The sequence below is a fragment of the Pan troglodytes genome, chromosome 6 (assembly GCF_028858775.2).
Source record: "Pan troglodytes isolate AG18354 chromosome 6, NHGRI_mPanTro3-v2.0_pri, whole genome shotgun sequence".
Taxonomy (NCBI): Eukaryota; Metazoa; Chordata; class Mammalia; order Primates; family Hominidae; genus Pan; species Pan troglodytes.
The window spans coordinates 166,122,630-166,143,419 of NC_072404.2; the positions used below are offsets into that span (position 1 = coordinate 166,122,630).

The window sequence follows — 20,790 nt, forward strand, 5'->3', positions numbered from 1 at the left end:
AAAAAAAATTAGCCGGGCATAGCTGACACACACCTGTGCTCCCAGCTACTTGTGGGGCTGAGGTGGGAGGATCTCTTGAGCCTGGGAGGGGAGAGGCTCCAGTAAGCTCTAATCTCACCACTGCACTCCAGCCTGGGGAACAGAGCCTGTCTCCAACCCCTCCATTCTGCCCCACCCGACACCACACACACACACACACACACACACACACACACACACACACACACACACACAGAGTCAAGCATTGCCACCCACCCATGCTAGGTAAGAGTCTTTTTTTTTTTTTTTTAAACCAGCTCATGTTTAATTGTGACATTTTAAAATTGTACAAGTATTTTGACGTCTGCCCCCCACATTTAGTCTCTTAAAATGACAGGAAAACACCAACCAATCGCAGGTTTAATGGGTTTAATAAGTTTACCTCTCAGTTCCTACTTGTAGCACCCAATATTCCTTTGAAAATATGAAACAGACCTGTCAGTGGCCAGCAGTGAATTTCTGCCCCGCCAACAGAGTTGAAAAGTTCAGGTACTCTGAGCATTGTGTTGCAGTGGCACTTGTCCAGAATTGGTACCTCCCCATAGTTGGGGGCTTTAAATGTACCAGTGAAAATAGCTTTTTCCTCTTCAAGGGGAAGAAAGAAAATCACTCCTCAAAACACAGCAGATCTGGGTGTGAGGTCTTTCCTTTTGTCTCTTCAGGCTGATAAAAGAGTCTTTGCAAAAATTTATATTAAATTAAATTATTTATTTTTTTGAGACAGGGTCTCACTCTGTTGCCTAGGCTGGAGGATAGTGGCACAACCTCGGCTCACTGCAACCTCCGCCTCCCAGGTTCAAGCGATCCTCTCACCTTAGGACTACAGGCATGCAACGCCAGCCTCAGGTACTTTTTTTTTTTTTTAAGATGGAGTTTCACCGTCACCCAGGCTGGAGTGCAGTGGTGCAGTCTTGACCCACTGCAGCCTTCTCCTCCCGGGTTCAAGCAATTCTCCTGCCTCAGCCTCCGGAGTATCTGGGATTACAGGCACGTACCACCACGCCCAGCTAAATTTTGTATTCTTGGTAGCACAAAGTTTTGCCATGTTGGCCAGGCTGATCTCGAACTCCTGACCTCAGGTGATTCGCCCGCCTCAGGCTCAGGATTTGAAAGCCTCCCAAAGTGCTGAGGTTATAGGAGTGAGCCACCACGCCTGGCCTCTCAGGTGGTTTTAAACTTCTGTCCACTAGACTCTCAGCCTGTCTGAATCTTTTAAAAAATCGCTGCACTGTTACCTGCAGTGGCCTAGAGCACCCCTCACAGTGCAGCACCTTCGCACGTCTGCACCTGCACTTTCAGCAGCTGTTTTCCACACTTCCTCCACATCAGTCCTGCAAAATTAGTGCAATGATTTGAACACTTTATTGCATCTTCTGTTTATAAAAATATTTTGCAGCCGGGCGTGGTGGCTCACGCCTGTAATCCCAGCACTTTGGGGGGCCAAGGGAGGTAGATCACCTGAGGTCAGGAGCTCGAGACCAGCCTGGCCAACATGGTGAAACCCCGTCTCTACTAAAAATACAAAATTTAGCCGGGTGTGGTGGCACGCACCTGTAATCCCAGCTACTCGGGAGGCTGAGGCAGGAGAATCACTTGAACCCAGGAGGCGGAGGTTGTAGTGAGCTGAGATCGTGCCATTGCACTCCAGCCTGGGCGACAAGAGCAAGACTCCGGCTCAAAAAAAAAAAAAAAAAAAAATTTTTGCTTTTGGGGCCAAGCACGATGACTCATGCCTGTAATCCCAGTACTTTGGGAGGCCAAGGCAGGCAGATTGCTTGAGCTCAGGAGTTGGGAGGCCAGCCTGGGCAACATGGTGAAAGCGGTCTCTACAAAAAAAATACTAAACCTAGCCAGGCGAGGTGACACACCTGTAGTCCCAGCTACTTAGGAGGCTGAGGTGGGAGGATCGATTGAGCCCAGGAGGTCAAGGCTGCAGTGAGCTGTGATGGCGCCATTGCACTCCAGCCTGGGTGACAAAATGAGACCGTCTCAAAAAAAAAATTTTTTTTTTTACTTTTGTAAAAAATACAAAGGCAAGTGGAAGGGATGGTGCTGCTGACAAGGAATGAATCTCATACTTGGAATGCATTTTAGAGGCTCATTGGGTTGGAAGAGGCAGAACTCTAGCTCATGGGACTGCAGCTGGCCTGCCTGTTCAGAGAGAACCACATTTTTAAATGTCGAAAGTGTAGGCGATGGGTCAGTTATGAGAAAAAGGTGCAACATGGCATAGAGCCGTACGATGCTTCATATTCTGAGTCTGGAGCCCCCACCGTCCCACCCTGTGGTGGTGGCCCACCTCCTGCCCCCACCCTTCAGGCCATGGGAGGGCTGGAGATGCTGTGAGGTGTAGGATCCTCTGGCACGGCACCGGCCCACGCGGGGGTGCGGCACATGCTGGTCGCGTTCCTCTCCAGGGAGGAGCTGCTAGAAAGCAGAGCTAAGCCCACAGTTGCTGTTGCTGGTCAGAGCTGGAGTGGCGTGACGGGCACTCCCAGGGTCTTAGAACATGGCCAGATGGGACAAAGCCAGGAGGCCAGATGGGGGACATGCTGAGGGACCGAGTCTTCGAGGGGAGGGCCTTTGTCCTGTCCACCATTGCACCCAGCACAGAGCTCATGGATAGACAGGAAAACAAACTGCTCTCAAGTACCATCTATAGTACTACAATACCGCCATGTCACCGGCCTGGTGTCGAAAGGCCATTTTCGGCTGGAATGACAGCCACTCCCACCCCCACCCTGGGGTAATCTCAGTTTCCCTGCTCCTTGCACTGCCCTCGGTCCTGTGGCTCTCTCTGCCACCCGCACCCCCACCAGCACCTCTGCCGCCTTCTCTCCCTCAGCTTTTCCCTGGGGAGGAGAGGACCAAAGTCACTGGGGAGCTCTCAGACCGACATCCTGACCTCTGGAGATGGGGCAGAATCCCCAGGCCCCAGAGCAGCCTTCGGAGGGTCCCAAGGATGTAGGCTGGGTCCTACGCCAGTCCAGACTGCCAGCCGCGTCACCTTGAGGCAGGGTGGGGCAGAGACTTCAGTCTGCTTGCCCTGAATGCACTTAGTAAGCACTCAAAAAATAATGTGAAATGATGACTTAGAGGCCCAAGCTCCAGCCTGGGATTCTGGAGTCCTAGGCCCTGCCCAGGCTCTGTCACTGCTGGGCTGTGTAACTGCAGGCAAGTGACTTCCCCTCTCTGGGTGTCAATGCCCTCATCTCTAAAAGGAGAGGATGAACCAGAACACGAGTTCTGAACCTGGAACCCATGGCAGGGATTAAGGGGACTCGGACCTCCTCAGAAAACACCTGTGTGTTCTTCCCAGTATGCACTAGCTTTTCTGGAGAGCTCATAGCTTCCTAGGGCTGTGGTAATAAACCATTGTAAACAGGGTGGTTTGAAACAACCTAAGTCTGTTCCTAGCTGGCTGCGGTGGCCCACGCCTGTAATCCCAGCACTTTGGAAGGTCAAGGCCAGTTGATCACTTGAGCCCAGGAGTTCTAGACCAGCATAGGCAGCATAGTGAGACTCCCAACCTGTAAAAAAAAAAAAAAACAAAGAAAACAAAGAAAAAATAGCTGGACATGGTGTTGCATGCCTGAAGTCCCAGCTACTTGGGAGGCCGAGGCAGGAGGATTGCTTGAGCTTAGGAAGTCGAGGCTGCAGTGAGCTGTGATTGCCTGGTTAACAGAGGGAGACCCTGTCTCAAAAACCAAAAAGTTTACTGTGTCACAGTTGTGGAGGCCAGATGTCTGAGATAAAGGTGTGGGCAAGGCCACACCCCCTCTGAAGGCACTAGGGAGAGATCCGCCCCACACCTCTCTTCCTGGCTTGTCAATGCCGTCTTCTCCCTGCATCTCTTCACATTGACTTCCCTTGGTGTCTGTCGACATGCCCAAATTCCCCCCTTTTATAAGGACACGAGTCAGATTGGATTCAGGGCCCACCCTACTCAAGTATGACCTCATCTTAATTACATCTGCAACAACCCTATTTCCAAATAAGGTCACATTCTGAGGTCCTGGGGGTTAGGACTCAGGGCTCTCCAGGGTCCTCCGTATCTCTGAGGTCTCTTAGAGGGGAGATGGAGGGACCAGCCCAGGAATCAAAGCCAAGCTGAGGGGGAGCTGCTAAGGTTTCATGGGCTGACTGCATCTGCCTGGCTTTCTGATGTGGAGAGGGCTGGTTTCCGTGATCCCAGTGTCCACTCTGGCTCTCCCTTGCGCAATAGGAGCAGCTCCTTCTGTTGCTTGCCCGCTGCACGCCAGGCACCATGCGGCCCTCCATGCTCACAGGGCTGGCCTGCACAGCACCTTTAGCTGGAAGCTGGGCCATTCCTAATTTACAGACAGACCTGAGGTTAAGGAGACCGTGGCTGGTCACCCACCAATAGGTGCCAGAGGCTGAACTTGAATCCAGCTTTCTCAACTCCAGGGTGCGCCGTGCCTTTCAACCTGGGGCCTGTGCAGATTATTTTGCCTGTGCCTGTGACTTCTCTCAAAAGACTGGCCCAGCCAGGGCCCATCTCTCTTAGGCCTTCCTCCCCACAGAGGCCAAAAGCCCTGGGAGCACAGTGCATGCTCAGCAAAGACCTCCACTCATTCACTCGGGGAATCATGGCCACCTTCATGTGCCTGGTAGAGTTCTGTTGTGGGGGCACTTGCTGACAGTGGCAAGTGTTAGATGATGTTAGCATGGTCACTGAGATGGTCAGCCTCCCAAGGAAGGGATGCTTCAGCCAGGGTCCAAATGACCTCAGGGACAAGCAGGGCAGAGGCCCGGGAGGTGTCAAGGCTGGATGGGGATGGAGGCGGGTCCTGGGGAGGGTGTCAGGTGAGAGCAAGCAGGTAGTCAGGAGCACACGGGGCACTGGAACAGAATAAGGGGATTGGGTGCCATTCTACGCCAGCTGGATAGCCATTGCAGGGCTTTGCTGAGAGGTGACCAGGTTCTGGTCTGAAGAGGTCCGCCCCAGCTGTAAAAATCAGTTGGCAGTGGTGGTGATGGAGGCTGGAGATGGGAGACCCCTAGGAAGCTGATGTGGTGCTTAGGCCCGGGAGGATGGTGCTTGACTTTGAGTTGAAGAAAGGAGCTGGTGATGGATCTGGGCCACATTTAGGAGGGAGCGCCACCAGGACTGACACGGATTGGGCTGGGGGAGTGGTAAGGAAGGGAATGGAGGGTGTTACTAGCAGGCTTTTGGCTTGTGCGGCTCCAGAGCTCATGTGGTGCTGTTGAAGATGGGGGATGCTGGAATGGAGCTGTTAGGGGTGGAATTTAGGTCCATGGCTGCTGCTGCAGCAACTCGAGTTGTCTCGGGACAGCTGCTGGGACACTTAGGGAGGACTGTGGCCCCACTGGGGAGGCATCCTGAGCGCTCTCCCCCCGCCCCCCGTCTTCTCCTCTGATTCCCTAAGCTCCAACTTGGAGAGCCTGCTGGACACCAGCCAGTCCTGGGGGGCGAAGGGGTCTTGGTGTGGCCCCCACTGCCTCCCGGGCTCAGTGGCGGGTGTGTGGCCAGCCCTAGCATCCCGCCAGCCTTCCCGGCCACAGCCTCAGCCCCGGCTGCAGGAAGATGTTTTGCTGCCACCTTGTGGGCAAGAAGGGCCTGACTGTTTGGGAGGGCCACGGTGGTTCTGGGACCACACCTGGCTGCTGGTGGTTCTGCTCCACACCCTGCGGAGCTGGCCACAAGCTCCGGCTTTCAGGAGAAGGCTTATCCATCCTCCCTCATCTCCTCGAAAGAAATCTGCCAACTCCCTGTGGGCCACGTGGGCTGCAGCGGGCACAGCCAGGGCTCACCAGTGGATCAAGCAACACACACCTGGAGGCGACCAGTTCCCACATCCTCAGGACCAGCTTTCTCTTTCTGGCAGGGTCTCACACCTCACACCTGCCCAGGGGTGTTCTCTCTCCCCGTCATGACCCCCCCGGCCCCTCACCCCCCTGTGCACACGCAAGCAGGGCACCCGAGGCCCAGGCCAGCACAGAAACTGGGCATAACTAGAGTCGGCTTTTCCTCCTGACATCCAGGTAGTCCACAGAAGGGGGTCTTGAGCCCGGCTTCTGCGCTCTCAGGCTGTGTTCGTCCTGCCCCAGGATGCACACTGCGGGCGTTTGTGAGAGATTTCCTCTTAGTCCCCCAGAAACTGCCATGGAGCCTCTCAGCCCCTGAGAGTCACATTCAGTCCAGCGTTTCCGGTGGCCTTAATAAACAGAGAACTGACGTGAGGGCTTGTGTTGTGGGATTTCAGTACTGTTCGTGTAGTCCCAGCCTGGAGCTTTTTAGGGTTGTCCTAATTTCCTTCGGGCCCAGTAGGTAGTGGCTGTCTGTGTCGAGCACAGCTGTGTTTGCTGCGTGTCTTTGGAGCAGAATCTTATCAGGCACAACAGAGACCTTATCTCTGACCCTGGGCTGAACCAATGAGGAAAAGAGGTGTGTGCCTGCAGCTGTTCTCCTTTTCGGGGTCTTTGACTGGCTTGATGTCCTGAGACATTTATGTGGGAGCAGGTGCCGTTCCCTGTCTAGTTTCTCCGGGTCAGGAAAGGTTTCTGGGGAAAAGGACTGGGAAGGAGGGGGCAGCCAGGTGAGGAAGAGGAAGCTGTTCTGGGTTTGGGAGTTGACCCAGGTGGCACTTTCTCCTTGGACTGATTCTGCAGGTGCAGTGGGACTACATGTCTTCTGAGACTGTAAGATGTTCTTTTGGGGACTGGGATTGCTGCCTGCCTTCCCCGAGACGTGTGTGTGTGTGTGTGTGTGTGTGTGTGTGTGTCTGTCTGTGTGTGTCTGTGTCCAGCATGTGTGCAGCTGGGGCCTTAACCCCCTTCTTTCCCATCCTACTGTTCTCCCACTGAAAGAGGCAGCTAGGTTCTAAAGTGATCCATCCCCTGTCGGGTACCGTGTCCCCATCCCCTCTCCGTCTCCAGAGGTCGGCTCCCATAGCTGCTGTCCTGTGCTTGCTTCTTATTTATTGAGACAGGGTCTCACTCTGTGGCCCAGGCTGGAATGCAGTGGCTCCATCTTGGCTCACGGCAACCTGGACCCTCTGGGCTCAAGTGATCCTCCCACCTCAGCCTCTCAAGTAGCTGGGACCACAGGCTCGTGCCACCATGCCTGGCTAATTTTTCATATTTTTTTTGTAGAGACGGGGTTTCACCATGTTGCCCAGGCTGGTCTCCAACTCCTGGACTCAAGTGATCTGCCTGCCTCAGCCTCCCAAAGCGCTGGGATTACAGGCGCGAGACACGGTGCCTAATTTTTTGTATTTTTAGTAGAGATGGGGTTTCACTATGTTGGCCAGGCTGGTCTCGGACTCCTGACCTCATGTGATCCGCCTGCCTCGGCCTCCCAAAGTGTTGGGATTACAGGTGTGAGCCACCGCGCCCGACCCTTTGCTTGCATTTTCACTGGCTTGCAGGATGAGCTTGTGAGTGGGCAGCCTTATTCTTTGGCAGAACAGCCATTCCCTGTTGTGCGTGAGAGAGAGGGCAGATACACGCAGATAGGGAAGTCAAGGCAGAATGTGTTTCCTTTTGATCTGCAGCTCAGTGACGTTGGCCGGCTTCACTGAGTTGTGTTCTTGTCTCTGTACCTGCCTGGGGACCTGGGAAGGGCCCCTCTGCTGGTACTTCCATTGTGGGGGGAACATGCATCCCATACAGGAAGAAGCCGTCTTCACCAGCGCTAATAACTAGTCCCACGGAAATACAAACTCACCACCAGGGCCTCTCCAGGCCTGGGAGATCCAGCCCAGGACTTGGGAATTTCCAGCGCTCTTTTCTGCAGGGAGCACCTAGGATGGAGAGGCCCTGCCTTCCTTAGGCATTCCCACTCAGCCCCTCAGGAATGTGCCACTTGTATCTCCCACTTGGCTCTGACCAGGTCCATGGAATTCTAAAGCTGAAAGGGACGCTGGGAGTTGGGCTGGACTAGGGGTGGAGGAAAGTGGGCAGTATTGTCTTTTTAAAGGAAATGCAAGCCCCTCGTCCCTTGCCACTACTTAAACTGGTTTCTCCTGATCCGTGGCTGGTATTGAGGCAGCCAGTGGTTTCTGACTTTATGGATGACCGGAAACTGGCTGGGCTTCAGAGTCTGGGAGAGGACTGATGTTTACAATGCAGTGTCAATCACAGCCGGGGAGCTCTTGCCTCCAATTCTGGGTGAGTCCTGGGTTTACTGGGTGTCCAGGCAGCCCACAGTCATGAATTGGAAGGGCCTCGGAGCCTGGAGGAGTGTTTTCATTTACAGAACGTCAGGCTGGAGCCAGTACCGCAGGCTACCACTTGATCTCAGCCCATCATCCCGACAGGAGGTGAGACCCAGTGAGCAGCAGGGGCCTGGAGAGGTCCGGGCCTCAGAAGTGAGTCACTCACCCAGAACTGCAGCGGAGGTTATCTTTGACTTCTCTGCTGCCCTTAGGCAGGACGCTTAACTCAGTCCAGACAGATGAGTATCTTCTGGATTGTATAATCTCCAAAGAAGACAGCCTCAGTCATCAACAGAAACCGACTGTAGCAGCCAGCAACTCTCGACCTCAGAATGTCAGAGCCGAAACTAAGACAGGACCACCTCGTTGAAGCTCGCGTGCTGCAGACGAGGACACGCGCGCAGACCCGGCATGGCTGCCTCTGACGTCTCACTCAGGCTTGTCATACTTCTGAGCCTCATGTTCTTGGCTCTTCTGGCTCTTCCTTTGAAGAATGAGAAATGGCCCACTTTTCTCCAAAATGGGGCCCAGTGTGTGGTGGACTGAGGACTGTTATTTAGTTGGCCTGCTCGTAATGACAGCTCCTCACCTACCTGCCGGATCCTAGGAGGCGCCCTGGGCTGGAATTTCCTGTTTTCGAGGGCTCCCGGGGGCTGCCCCAGCAGGCCGGCTCCCCCGCGCCGCGCCGCCGTTCCCGGCCGTTCCAGGCCAGACTTGCCGCCTCTCTCTCCGGGCTGGGCTGACTCCCGGCCTCTCCAGGTCTGGGCTTGCCGGCCGCGAGGTGGAGGAGTTGAGGGACTCGGTCGGCCCACACCAGGTGCCCAGAGGCCGGAGGTCCGTGCGCCCCGGCCGCGGCCCCGGCCCGGGCCCAGCCCCGTGCCCCTCGCCATGGGCCTGGCCCGCGCCCGCCGGCCCTGAGCATGGAGCGGGGCTGGCCGCAGGGGGACAGCTGTCCCGGGGAGCGGCCCGCCGCTTGCCGCCGCGCCCACAGCGTCTGCGACTCGCTGGACCTGCACGGCGCCTCGGCCGGCCGCGCTGCCGCCGCCCTGCAGGCCGCCCTCTGCGCCGCCAGTGAGCAGCCGGCGCGGCCGCGGAGCGTGTGCTCGGGCGGCCCGGAGCCGCCGCCCACCGGCGCCCGCGGCCTTTTGCTCGGCCTCCTGCGCCCGCGCCTCGGCCGCCGGGGCCTGGCGCCCTCGGGACCGCCCGTCTCGCCTGCGCCCAGCCCCGCGTCCAGCCCCGCGCCGACCCGGCGCAGCCGCACCCGCGGGGAGCCGACTCCGCGGCCCCGGCCGGCCAGCATGACTTTCCTGGAGGTGAACCGTCTGGAGCTGGCGGCCGCCGAGGCGCCGGGCGCGGGTCTGGGGCGCGCGGGCAGCGCGGGCTTCCTGCGCGGCGCGGCGTTGTGGAGCAGCCAGCGCTGGCCGGAGGGGCCCCGGCGCGGCCTGGCGGCGCTGAGGAAGAGCTTCAGCTTCCGCCTGCGCCGCGGCCAGGAGGTGCGGCGCTCCGAGTCGGGGCTGCTGGCCCGGCCGCCCCGCGCGCGCACCCGTAGCGACGGCGACGCCGGCTCCCTAGGCGCCTTCCCCAGCCGCCGCGACCTGCTGGGCGCCGACGCCCCGCGCGCAGCGCCGGAGCCCGGCCGCCCCCGCACCGCCGCCGGCCTCTGGAGGCTGCTCACCAGCCGCTTCCGCCGGAGGGAGCCCGCGCCCGCCGCGCCGCTGTGGAGCCGTCGGGCGGCTGCGGCCCCGGAGCTCCTGCGCGCGCCCAGCGGTAAGGGGGCCGGCCTGGGGGGCGTCTGGCAGAAAACAGCTCGCGGGAGAAAAGCCGGGCGCGCCCAGGGCAGGCGGGCTGCCGCGCGCGTCCGGGGCTGGCGGGGTCTGGGATCTGGACCGAGTGCCGTCCGCGCCTGGCGTCTGGGGTCTTCGGCAGTGGCCGAGGAGGACAGGCCGGAGGGGGCGCTCTCGGGTGCGGTCCAGGAAAGGAAGAGGAGACTCACCAGAGTCAGAGGGCTCTGGGCTAGGCCAGACACCTTTCCTAGTTCCCTGTCGGGGCAGCGCGCTCGCCTCCGGTTGCCCCTATGCATGAGGTTAGGGACTGCTGTGGACCTGGTCGTCATAACTGCTCTTTGACACAAACTTGGGACAGTGCCTCTGGGAGCCAGGGAGGGAAGCAGTGCTGCCCAGCCAGAGAGGGGTTCCCAGAGCTAGCCCGAGCACGCATGTGGAACCTGGAGGTGACGGAGATGGGGGCCTGGCTGTCGGAGGGCTCTGGGTAAAGGGACTTGCCAGTCAGGTTCTGTGGACAGACTGAAGGGAAGGGAGCCCAGGAGGCGGCCTCCCTGCTAAGGAGGAGCTTAGAGAGGAGGCGGGTGGGGTAGATGGCTCCCTATCCACCTGCCCCTGGCAGAACAGGGCCAGGCCAGGCCAGGCTCCTCCCTCTTCACCCGGCTCAGGAATGTGGTGGGTGGCCCCACCCTGCCAGGGTGCGCTGTTCTTACTTGCAGGAGTCTGCCCCCCAACCAGGTGCCCAGCCCTTGGGTCTGTTCTGAGACCTGCTGGAGTGGCCTCTAACCTGGGCCTGGTATTTGGGCCACAGGGGCACTAGGCCAGGTGTGGCTTGGTGGGGGGACAATAAACCTGCTGGAGCAGGAAGAGGAGGAAGGACACAGGGCCAAAACCAGGGGGACTGAGCCCACAGCCCTCAGAGTCCTGTTCTGAAGACCATCCTTACTCTGCTTCACTCAAGAAGAACCTTCCCACTGCCTCCTGGGGAACTAGGGGTGAGGGTTGGGGGTCCCGTGGAGGAAGCTGCTGTCCTCTGGCCTGGGCTTGGGGAGGGCATCATAGGTGACACAGGCAGCAGTGGTTGGGACAGGTGTGTGTGCCACCCTGGCCCTGACGGGGCGGCTCTGTCTTCCGCAGACTCGTTTGTGAACAGCCAGGAGTGGACGCTGAGCCGCTCCGTACCGGAGCTTAAAGTGGTGAGTGTGGCCCATGGGCAGCACCGGCGGCCTGGAGCCGGGGGGGCGAGGCTGGGTGCCGCGGGCCTGGGCCTTGCTTCTCCGGCTTCTGTCCCCTTCTCTGCTCAGCTTGGCCCTCTCTGCCCTCTCTCCTCCCCTTCAGCCCTGGCCTTTCTCCCTCCTGCTGCTGCTTTGCTTTTCCTGCTGGGTCTTCTCCCTCGTGCCCTCTGCCCTCTGACCCACTCACCCCTTCCTCTCCCGCAGGGCATAGTGGGGAACCTGTCTAGCGGGAAGTCAGCCCTGGTGCACCGCTATCTGACGGGGACCTATGTCCAGGAGGAGTCCCCTGAAGGTGAGCGTCACAGGCCCAGCCTGGGCCCTGAGGCCGGCCACTCCTCCAGCTCCTGCCCACAGGGTCTGGGTGGGGGGTCTCCAGCCCCCTTCCAGTCCTCTTACTTCCTGCATGGGAAGCTGTAGATTTCTTCTTGGCCCCTGGACTCTTTCTCCACACTTTGGACCTGACTGCGCGCTCTGTCCTAGGGGGGCGGTTTAAGAAGGAGATTGTGGTGGATGGCCAGAGTTACCTGCTGCTGATCCGAGATGAAGGAGGCCCCCCTGAGCTCCAGGTGATGCTCCTGCCCAGGGTTAGGGCCCACCGCTGTGCCTGGAGCCCTTTCTCGAGCTTGCTGGTTGGGACTGGGAGAGGTGGTATGTCCAGGGAGAAGGGTCCACTTGAGTTCACCTGCCCTGCATGGGAGTTTGCCAGGTCCAGTTGCGGGTGCTAATTTTACTTGCTCTACCCTAGTTTGCTGCCTGGGTGGATGCAGTGGTGTTTGTGTTCAGCCTGGAGGATGAAATCAGTTTCCAGACGGTGTACAACTACTTCCTGCGTCTCTGCAGCTTCCGCAACGCCAGCGAGGTGCCCATGGTGCTTGTGGGCACGCAGGGTGAGGCGGGGCCCTGCAGGAGCTGGCAGAGAGCAGGAAGTCCTGGGCAACGATGCATGGGGGCAGGGGTGGGCAGGTGTGAGAAAGCCCCCAAGCCCCTACTCTTTTCCCAGTGCTGACTGGGACCCTCAGCACTCTCCGTGCTGCTCGTGTCTGAGGGCTTTTGCCCCCACTGAAACCTGCTGTCCCTGTGACTAGCAGGTCTGTGTTTTTTTAGATGAATAAACGTGCTCAGAGCTTAAGTGCTTGCCGGTTTGCACTCAGTGAGGCCATGGCAGGGTTGAAATGAGACCCAGGCACCCGCATTCTTGGTGCTCTGTGTGTTCCACTCACCAGGCCCTTTGCACACCTGCCCTTGGGCCAAATGCCCCCCACCACACTACCCCAGCTTCTCCGAAAGCTGAATGACTCCCGCCCTCCCACCTCCAACAGATGCCATCAGCGCTGCGAATCCCCGGGTTATCGACGACAGCAGAGCCCGCAAGCTCTCCACAGATCTGAAGCGGTGCACCTACTATGAGACGTGCGCGACCTACGGGCTCAATGTGGAGCGTGTCTTCCAGGACGGTAACTCGGGTGCCGGGTGGGAGTCACTGGCAGCCGCGGCCCCAGTGCTGGCGATAGGAAGGCTCCCAGTGAGAGCAAGGCTGTGTGTCTGGGGGGAGGTGCTAAGCCAGGCTTTTCCCTTCTCTCCAGTGGGTATAATTGACTCTGCTGTCCCCTGCAGTGGCCCAGAAGGTAGTGGCCTTGCGAAAGAAGCAGCAACTGGCCATCGGGCCCTGCAAGTCACTGCCCAACTCGCCCAGCCACTCGGCCGTGTCCGCCGCCTCCATCCCGGCCGTGCACATCAACCAGGTTCGGCCTGTGCCCCGCCCTGCCCTTCCTGTCCCCACCATGTCTGTCTTGCCTCTGTGCGTCCTGCCACTTCTGCTGGCCTCCTGCTCACACCTGTCTACCTTCCTCTGGCCTCCCAGCCTTGCATGTTGCTTGGAAACATTGGTTGGAATTCCATTTAGCTGGCACCGTAGCCTTGGCCTCATCCCTGCCCCACGGTGCCTGCCCCTTCCCGCTGCCATCCCCACTTCTCTCTGCTCTCCACCATTCCACAGCCTGCATTCCCTACCCCGATGCCCTCTGCTGAAAGTCCTGGGCCATCCACAGGTGGCATGGTCAAGGCAGCAGCCACTGCACTTTACCTCTGCCAATGGCCGTCATCTCTCCAAGGCCTGCCCTGGCTGCAGCTGGCATTCCAGTGACAGCCTGGTTGCATTTCAGAGACCCTTCCCTTCAGGGCTGTGAGAAGGCGGCAGCGTTCCCATGTGGGAAAAAGGAGGAGGAGGGCTGTGTCCTTCTTACTGCCTCTGAGCAGCCCCGCCCGACACCGACGGAGTGGGGCTTGCGCAGCTCACTTCTGCAGTGGTCCCTGTCCCGAGGGGCAGGTTGTGGAGGGGCAGTGGTCCAAGCACCTCTTGTACAGGTTAGGGTTCAAGGGAGGCAGCCGGGTAGGCCACACGCTCTAGTGAGGGCAGTTGCGGTGCAGACCACCTGGTTGTGCCGTGCATGTTTCCTGAGTCCTGGAGGAGCTGCTATACTGTTTCTTCTCCATTCTGTGATCTCTGTCTTTTTCTCTTTCTTTCCCTTCTCTGTTCCACATCCACACCTTACTCTGATTGGGAGTCATAGCTCTGTTCTCTCTGCCCCAGCTGTCCCGGAATCCCTTTCCCTGCCATGGGCATGGTAGAAACATGCTGCAGTGCCCTGGGCCACCTCCGGCTCCCGCCTCCTGGCCTCCTGCACTCTAAACATACATACCTGAATGTGAGAGTTTGTCCGGGGTGACCCTCTACCTCCTTCCAGACCACCTGCAGGTCAGGACTCCAGTCTGTTCACTGCCAGGCCCTGCAGCTGATTCCCACCTACCAGCCTGTGCCTCTGACTTAGCTCCCTGGTTGGCCAGAAGCACTCCTGCCGGGGCCCCAGGACGAGGGTTTGCTGCCCTAGTGGGGCAGCCCTGGCAAGGTGACAGTAGATCCTGCTGGCCTCCAGGCCAGGTGAATGTTCCCCCCATATCATCTGTAGGGGCTAGTGGCCCCTCTGCTGCCCATGAGCCCCGGCCAGGCCCCCATTAGCACAGGGATTCCCGGCACCCGCCTGGTGCCCGTCCCGCCCCTGACCCGGAGCTGCCCTCAGCAGCCCTCTTTGTCCTTAGGCCACGAATGGCGGCGGCAGCGCCTTCAGCGACTACTCGTCCTCAGTCCCCTCCACCCCCAGCATCAGCCAGCGGGAGCTGCGCATCGAGACCATCGCTGCCTCCTCCACCCCCACACCCATCCGAAAGCAGTCCAAGCGGCGCTCCAACATCTTCACGGTACGTGACCGCCCTCCTCCCCCGCCCAGCCGCCTTTGCTGCACAGGCAGGGCTGAGCGCCGAGCTCCCAGCCAGGAGGGGCGTGGGCAGCCCCAAGTCAGGAAGACGGCACCTGCAGTCTCTCCCTCAGATACACACGGCTCCCGAGGGTCCTTGCCGGTGCCCTCAGAGTCTTCCAGACTGTTCTCTGCACCCACAAGGGGTTTCCAGTAGCGGCCCTTACCCTGTCCCCACAGTCCTCCCTGCCCTCTGCCGCACACACTCACCCTCCCCGCCGCCTTCCTCTCTCCTAGGCCCCTTTAGGGTGTCTGTGAGCTTGAAAGTATCCCTGGACTCACTTGGCCTAACTCCCCTGACCCCCTTTGATTCAACAGCTAATGAACCGGCGGCCGGAAGGCTGTTTGCCCAAGGCGACACAGAGGGTTAGCTGGCCCAGCTAGAGTCAGAGCCCAGGCCTCCCCGTCCGCCTTCCGGCTCTTTTTCCGTTACCCCACTGCCGAGGGGAAAATTCATGCTTTCCACCCACCGCTGTGATTGGTTTAACAAAGGCTTAGCCATCTTTTCCTGGGCTTCACCACGCTGCCTCGTTCCTCCCTCTCAGGTTTGTCCTGTCTCCTTGTGAGCTCCTCACTCACCCCTCACAAACCTCATACCCCACACCTGGGGGCTGTTGTGCTGGCCCGGCTGAGGGTGGCCTCTGGCTCTCAGGCCCCAGGGCCTGCTGTCTCTCCACTCCCAATGTGCGACACACAGTGCCCATCCAAACCCTAATCCTCCAGCCGGGCTTGGCTGGATGTTCCAGGAGTCTTGGGCCAGACAAAGGTGGGTGAACCCCCGTGTGGGTTGTCACGAGAGCGCCCGCCCCTCCGCGTCACTCCATGCGCCTCTTTCCGAGAGCAGGGCTTGGCTCTCAGCCTGGGCCCGAGTGCGGCCGGCCAGGCCAGATCTCCGGACCCTGCCCGGACAGAGCTGGCGCTTCCAAGCCCTGCTCACTCATCCTCGCCTCTGCCTGCCCAGCTCACTTCTCCCTCCCGGCTGCCTGCCTCTGTCCCAAGCCCGCCACCTGCCCTCGCGGCCATCCATGCTAACAGAGACTCTGTGCTGACGGTCCGCCACACATTGCAGCTGCCCGGCCCTGACCCTGCCTAAATGTGCAGCTTCTCCTTTCTATCCATGGCCATTGAGACATTAGAGCGTGGGGGGGGGCCGCCTGCTCGAGCCCACACCTGCTGCTGCTGCTGCTGCTGCTGCGGGACCCTTAGGTGCCTACTGCCAGGGCCTGGGCACCCTGCTCCCTGGCATCGTGCCTCAGTCATCCGCTGCCTCAGTTCCATTCTTAATCTCCCCTTCCCCTTGTTGGCAAGCTCTGTAGCAACCCCAGGGCACCCCCTGCCTTTCCCTGCCCTGCTACCCTCTCCTCCGCCCATGCCCAGTCCCCGGCCTCCTCCCTTGCGCCCCGTGCTTCCTGCCATCCTGTGCTCTCTGCTGCCTGCCTCGACTCTGCTGCCCTCCATCCTGGCTGCTCACGGCACGGCCTTCCCTCTGGCGCTTCCATTCTCTCCATCCTCACAGCGGCGACCTTATATTTTCTTTCCATTGTTTCCGTGGTGACCTCACTTGCACCATTGTCCCTGAGACGGCCTCAAGACGCGTCCGTCTCTGGGGTGTATCTTGGGACCTCCCCTCTCATCATTGCTGTTGGGGCCTCCCCTCTTCTCCCTCATCGTCCTCCCCAGCAGCGACATGCTTGCTCGAGGGCGAGCCCCTATGTCCTGCCTGCTCTGTGGCTAGTGACCCCCTACTGGACATGGTTGTGCTGTCCCCAGTCTCTCCTGTGACTTCATGTGCTCATTTCGTTGCTGCTCTTGCCCCAGTTCCTGTCCGCATGGGGAGGTGCCCCTCTGGGCTCCCAGGGGTCCTCTGGTGGTTGGGGCCTCTTGGCTCACAATCTGGCTGGGGTGGGCTGCACCCCACTCCCCCCAAACCGGCTCTTCTGTCTGGGGACCCGGTGGCAGCAGTCCCATCCACCTTCCTCCTCCCTGGGCCAAAGGGGCAGAGGGCTGTGGCGGTCTGGGCCGTGGAGCCCAGGAGGGGATGGGGCGGTGCCGCCTGTGGAGCTGCTGGGTGGCACTTTGCTCTCCGGCGGCTCTTTTGCCCGGTTCTCCTTGTTCCCTCTGGCCTTGCTTTCTCCCACGCTGCAGTTGTGGCCCTGTGTCCCCTCGCTCTGCCCTTGGCTCCTGGCAGCCTGGGAGAACGGGAGGGATGGGGCCTGGGCTGCCGAGTGGCGAACATACCATTCCGTGCTGAGGTGGACGCTTGGCCTGTGTCTGCCCAGCAGGTGCCGCTGCCGCCCGCCGCCGCCTCCTCCTCCTCCTCCTCCTCCTTGTCCTTCTCCTCCTCCTCCTCCTCCTCCTCCTCCTCCTCCTCCTCCTCCTTGTCCTTCTCCTCCTCCTCCTCCTCCTTGTCCTTCTCCTCTTCCTCGTCCTTCTCCTCCTCCTCCTCTTCCTCTTCATCCCGCTGCCGCCGCTCCCCAGGCGCCTGGGTCTCTGCCCTCACCGGTGCTGACCGACTTGTGCGGGGCTTGAGTATAACTTGCCAAAATCTTTATTCTTTCGATATTTGCAGATATGTGCCACTGTTTCCAACTTTTCATCAACAAAAAGGCCTTTCCAACTCCTTCCAAATTAGAAGACCAGTTGGTGACACACAGCACCTCTGGACATGCCCCCTGTGCGGGGCCGGAGGCGGGCCGGGCCCTGGGACTGCTCTCAGATGAGAAGCGGCCGCCGAGCTCCCCACTCCAGAGACCCACGGGAACCTTTGTAACTAACCCCACCCCCAGGGAAGGCTAGGAGCGCCGGAGCCCGCGCTGGGGGCTGCCGGGGACCAGGCCCGGCCGGACGCTGCAGGCTCGCTGCATGGAGAAGAAGGCAGCTCGGCCCCACGCCCGGCGCTGGCCAGCGCGACGAGGCCCAGAGGGGCGGGGGAGTCCAAGCCCGCCCGGCCCGGCTGCTCCTGGGGGGCGCTTTCCTGCCCCTCCCCTCCTCTGCTCCTTCCTGCATGGACCTCTGCCGTTCCTGCTCCTGCTCCGGAAGCCGCCGCCGCCGCCGCGCTTGCCTTGCCCCCTCTTTTTGGCCTCCCCCTATTTCCTAGGATCCGCATTCGGGTGGACTCTGCCCCAGGAGCTTGACAGGGTGCAGGGCCTCTTCTGGCCTCTCTCCTCTCTCTGTCCATCCACTGTGCCCCTTGGGCCACGCCGACGCGCTCGGTGCCACGTGCCGTGTGGTGTCTGTGCCGCAGACGGGCCATCTGCCCGCTCACTTGTGGACTTTGCGCTCCCGGTTGTCGCGCCCTGTGCTCCCGACCAGCAGCCCCACCGTCCACCTCCTCGCCCCCGCTTCTCTTACGCCCCCGCCCCGGGCGTGCTCCTCGCGCCCTCGGCCTCTCTGTCCTTGCTCTTTTGTAAGGGGCGGGCCCGGCTCAGTGACCTGTGCTGCTCTGTATGGTGCCGTGTGTAAGAATAAACCCGTTGGAATACTCGTGGTCTCAGTTCCTTCCCGTCCCGCCGCCCCGGCCCGACCCACTGCTAGGGCTGCCCAGGAGGAGGGAGGCAGGAGGGAGGCCGGGAAGTCCAGGTGGGCAGCTCTCGGCAGACCCTGGGCCTCTTTAACACGCCTCTTGTTTTCTCTTCCAGTCTCGGAAGGGTGCTGACCTGGACCGGGAGAAGAAGGCTGCCGAGTGCAAGGTGGACAGCATCGGGAGCGGCCGCGCCATCCCCATCAAGCAGGTCAGCGCCTCCCTTCCCGTGTGCTCCAGGGCTCAGAATGAGGCCCAGGAATGTGGCGCTTCCCAGGGCCTCTTCTCAGGCCTCTGTGATGGGGGAGATGGCATCAGAGGCCAGCACCACCCTCCTAGGCGGAGTCCTTAACAAGGGACTGGCTCTCCAGTGAGAAGCCACCTTCTCTGCGCCGCCACCTTCAGGCCACGAGCTCTGCCTGTACCTTCTGATCACCACCGGAGGGCAGCAGAGAGCTACCTGCCGTGTTCAGCCAGGCGCTCCGCCTGTCCCGCTGGTTCTGGAGTTGGGTCTGGAGAGGGTTGAGTGGCTCTCTAAGGAAAATGAGCAACCCGAGAAGCCTGCGTGGAAGGGGATACTGAGGGCTAGTCCAGCGCTAGGTCTGTTGGCATGGTTTTGTTAATAAGGGCCTCTGTTCGTCTTTAAAGAAAAAAGTAGAGAGACCACTTCCTCACCTCTCCCACCTCCTTTCTAGTCAGTCCTGGGGGCCCTGGGCCTGCCTTCTTCCACACCTCCGGTCTTGGATTCCTGCAGTGGACACGGCATTGCCCCACGGAGGGCGTCTCTTTGATGTGTTGAGCCAGAGCAGCTGGGGTGGATGGGGAGGCATGTCTTTGGTGTGTGGGCAAGAGCCTGAGGAGCTGGGGTGCCCATAAGAACGGGGGCACTTGGCACAGAATTTCTTGGGATCTGGTGGTTGGAGAGGCCATGTACATAGGCAGCCGTACTGCCAAGTTTTGACCACAGAGGAGGCTCATGTGGCCAGAGCCCCTGAGCCCGGCGTGGCAAGGCCTGCCGTCAGGTGTGGCTCTCCTGGGCTGGGACTCATGGGCAGTGTGACTGCTTGTGGGGAGGGGCCAGTCGGTGTGACCAGGATTCATTCGTTAAGGCTAGGGGTTTCTGACCCCCAGCGAAAGTCCATTTAGAATGAAGAGTTCCAAGCAGAGTAGTGTCCCAGAGGGCAGGGTCCCACAGGGTCCCATGCGGTGATCCGTATTGTTTCCACTCACCCCTCTCTTGAAATGTTCATTGCATTTATGTCTGGCAGTGACCACCCCAGTTGGGCCAGACTACTGGGGGGCCCCCTGGAAAGCCAAGAGCACAGTGACAGCAGCCAGAGGCTTCCCTGTTCGTTCGCGGAGTGCGTGTGTATGTGTGTCTTTGTGCAGGACAGACCCTGCACAAACCTGTTGCTCCTTTGATCCCCTCTCTCCGGGCACCTCCTTTGTGGGGGACCCTGCTAGGTGACGCCCTCTGCTTTGGGCGTAGGCTCCTCAGCTCCCTGCTTGGAGATGGGGAGTGCAAGGGAGGGCGTGGGCGGTGAGTGGGTGTGTAGACACACTTCACCGAATTCACTACGAAAATGGGACCACTTTCCTTGGGGTCCTACGTGCTCCCTTTCCTCACTGGTCATCAGGGGCTGACTTATTTGTTCCCTGAATCCCTCACATGGGAAGGAAGGAGAGATGTTGGGTTGGGGAGGAAGCCCTGTGAACTTGAACCTGGGGTTCTGGTCCAGTCTTAGAGTTAGTAGGTCACTTGGGTGTTTTCACCCCTAAATCTCAGGGACGATCAGTAGGAAGGCCCTCTAGCTGCACAGCCCAGAGTGGTGCCGCCAGCTGGGGGCAGGTGTCAGAGGCCTGTGCCTGATGCAGTGACACCCTTTAGGGGGTGCCCGCTCCTTCCCGTTCTGTAACGATCGCTCGCTAGGGGCGGGGCGCGTCCGTTCTCTTCTTCCAGCCTGGTGGCCATTCCTGGCGCTTCCCCGCTGCCGCCGGTCCAGCCCCGCCAGATCTGCAGCCCCTCCTTGCTCCGCCCTCCTGTCCCGTTCTCCCGGTTCTATTCCTTCCCCTCCCCCCCAGCTCCTGCTGGGAGTGGAGATTGCATTTCAGTTGCCATTTGCATTCCCAATCAATCCGGACTCCGCAATTAAGTCGGCTGGCGGAGCTGGGAGGGAGGCGGCGGCGGGAACGGGTCCTCTGGGGGCTGTCGCCTCCGCGCCTCTGCGCCGTTCCCATTCCGCCCCAGATTGCTTCCTGCTCCGCCGTGCGCAGCCGGCCGGCCGGGGAGGGAGCAGGAACCCCTGTAGCTTCTTTGGAGAGGGAGTGGGAAGAGGCACGGGCTAGGCGGGTTTCCTCCTGTCCGCTTCCCGGGAGCGGGCGGGTGGGTGGGGCGGGGCTGAGCGGCCGGGTCGTTCCGCCCGCGCCCCCGGCTAACGAGCGTCATTACAGCGGCTCCCTCGCCTCCGACTGGGGAGGGCGTTGCCGAGGACGGGGGCGTTCAGGGTGGAGGAGGGACCCCCTCCCCGATCACATTCTCTGCGAGGAGGGAGGAGCCACACGTGTCTGTGTCGGAAAGGAGGTGCAGAGACCCCTTCCCGCCCTGTCGGAGAAACCGCGCGCAGTGCAGGCCTTGAGGGGCTCCACCTTCCAGGCCGCTGGAGATGGGAGCAGAGCGGAGCGGGGCGGGGCGGGGCGGGGCGG

General features: G+C 60.1%; 1 protein-coding gene across 12 annotated transcripts in view; it reads left to right on the top strand.

Moving 5' to 3' along the window:
* Positions 1–20,790, top strand: part of AGAP3 (ArfGAP with GTPase domain, ankyrin repeat and PH domain 3) — a 58,819-nt gene that overhangs the window by 20,010 nt on the left and 18,019 nt on the right. For 6 of the 12 annotated variants that reach the window (XM_054655340.2, XM_063815843.1, XM_063815844.1 and 3 more), the window contains 8 exons: positions 11,159–11,217; positions 11,461–11,548; positions 11,737–11,822; positions 12,002–12,143; positions 12,576–12,710; positions 12,871–12,998; positions 14,353–14,511; positions 18,206–18,298. In XM_054655340.2, the coding sequence (XP_054511315.1) occupies positions 12,122–12,143; positions 12,576–12,710; positions 12,871–12,998; positions 14,353–14,511; positions 18,206–18,298 (537 nt within the window). In that variant the 5' untranslated portion in view covers positions 11,159–11,217; positions 11,461–11,548; positions 11,737–11,822; positions 12,002–12,121. Of the gene's footprint in view, positions 1–1,436; positions 10,008–11,158; positions 11,218–11,460; positions 11,549–11,736; positions 11,823–12,001; positions 12,144–12,575; positions 12,711–12,870; positions 12,999–14,352; positions 14,512–14,915; positions 15,113–17,136; positions 18,051–18,205; positions 18,299–20,790 lie in introns of those variants that run through there. The other 6 variants (XM_054655341.2, XM_024358097.3, XM_016945910.4 and 3 more) reach the window with 5 other exon arrangements.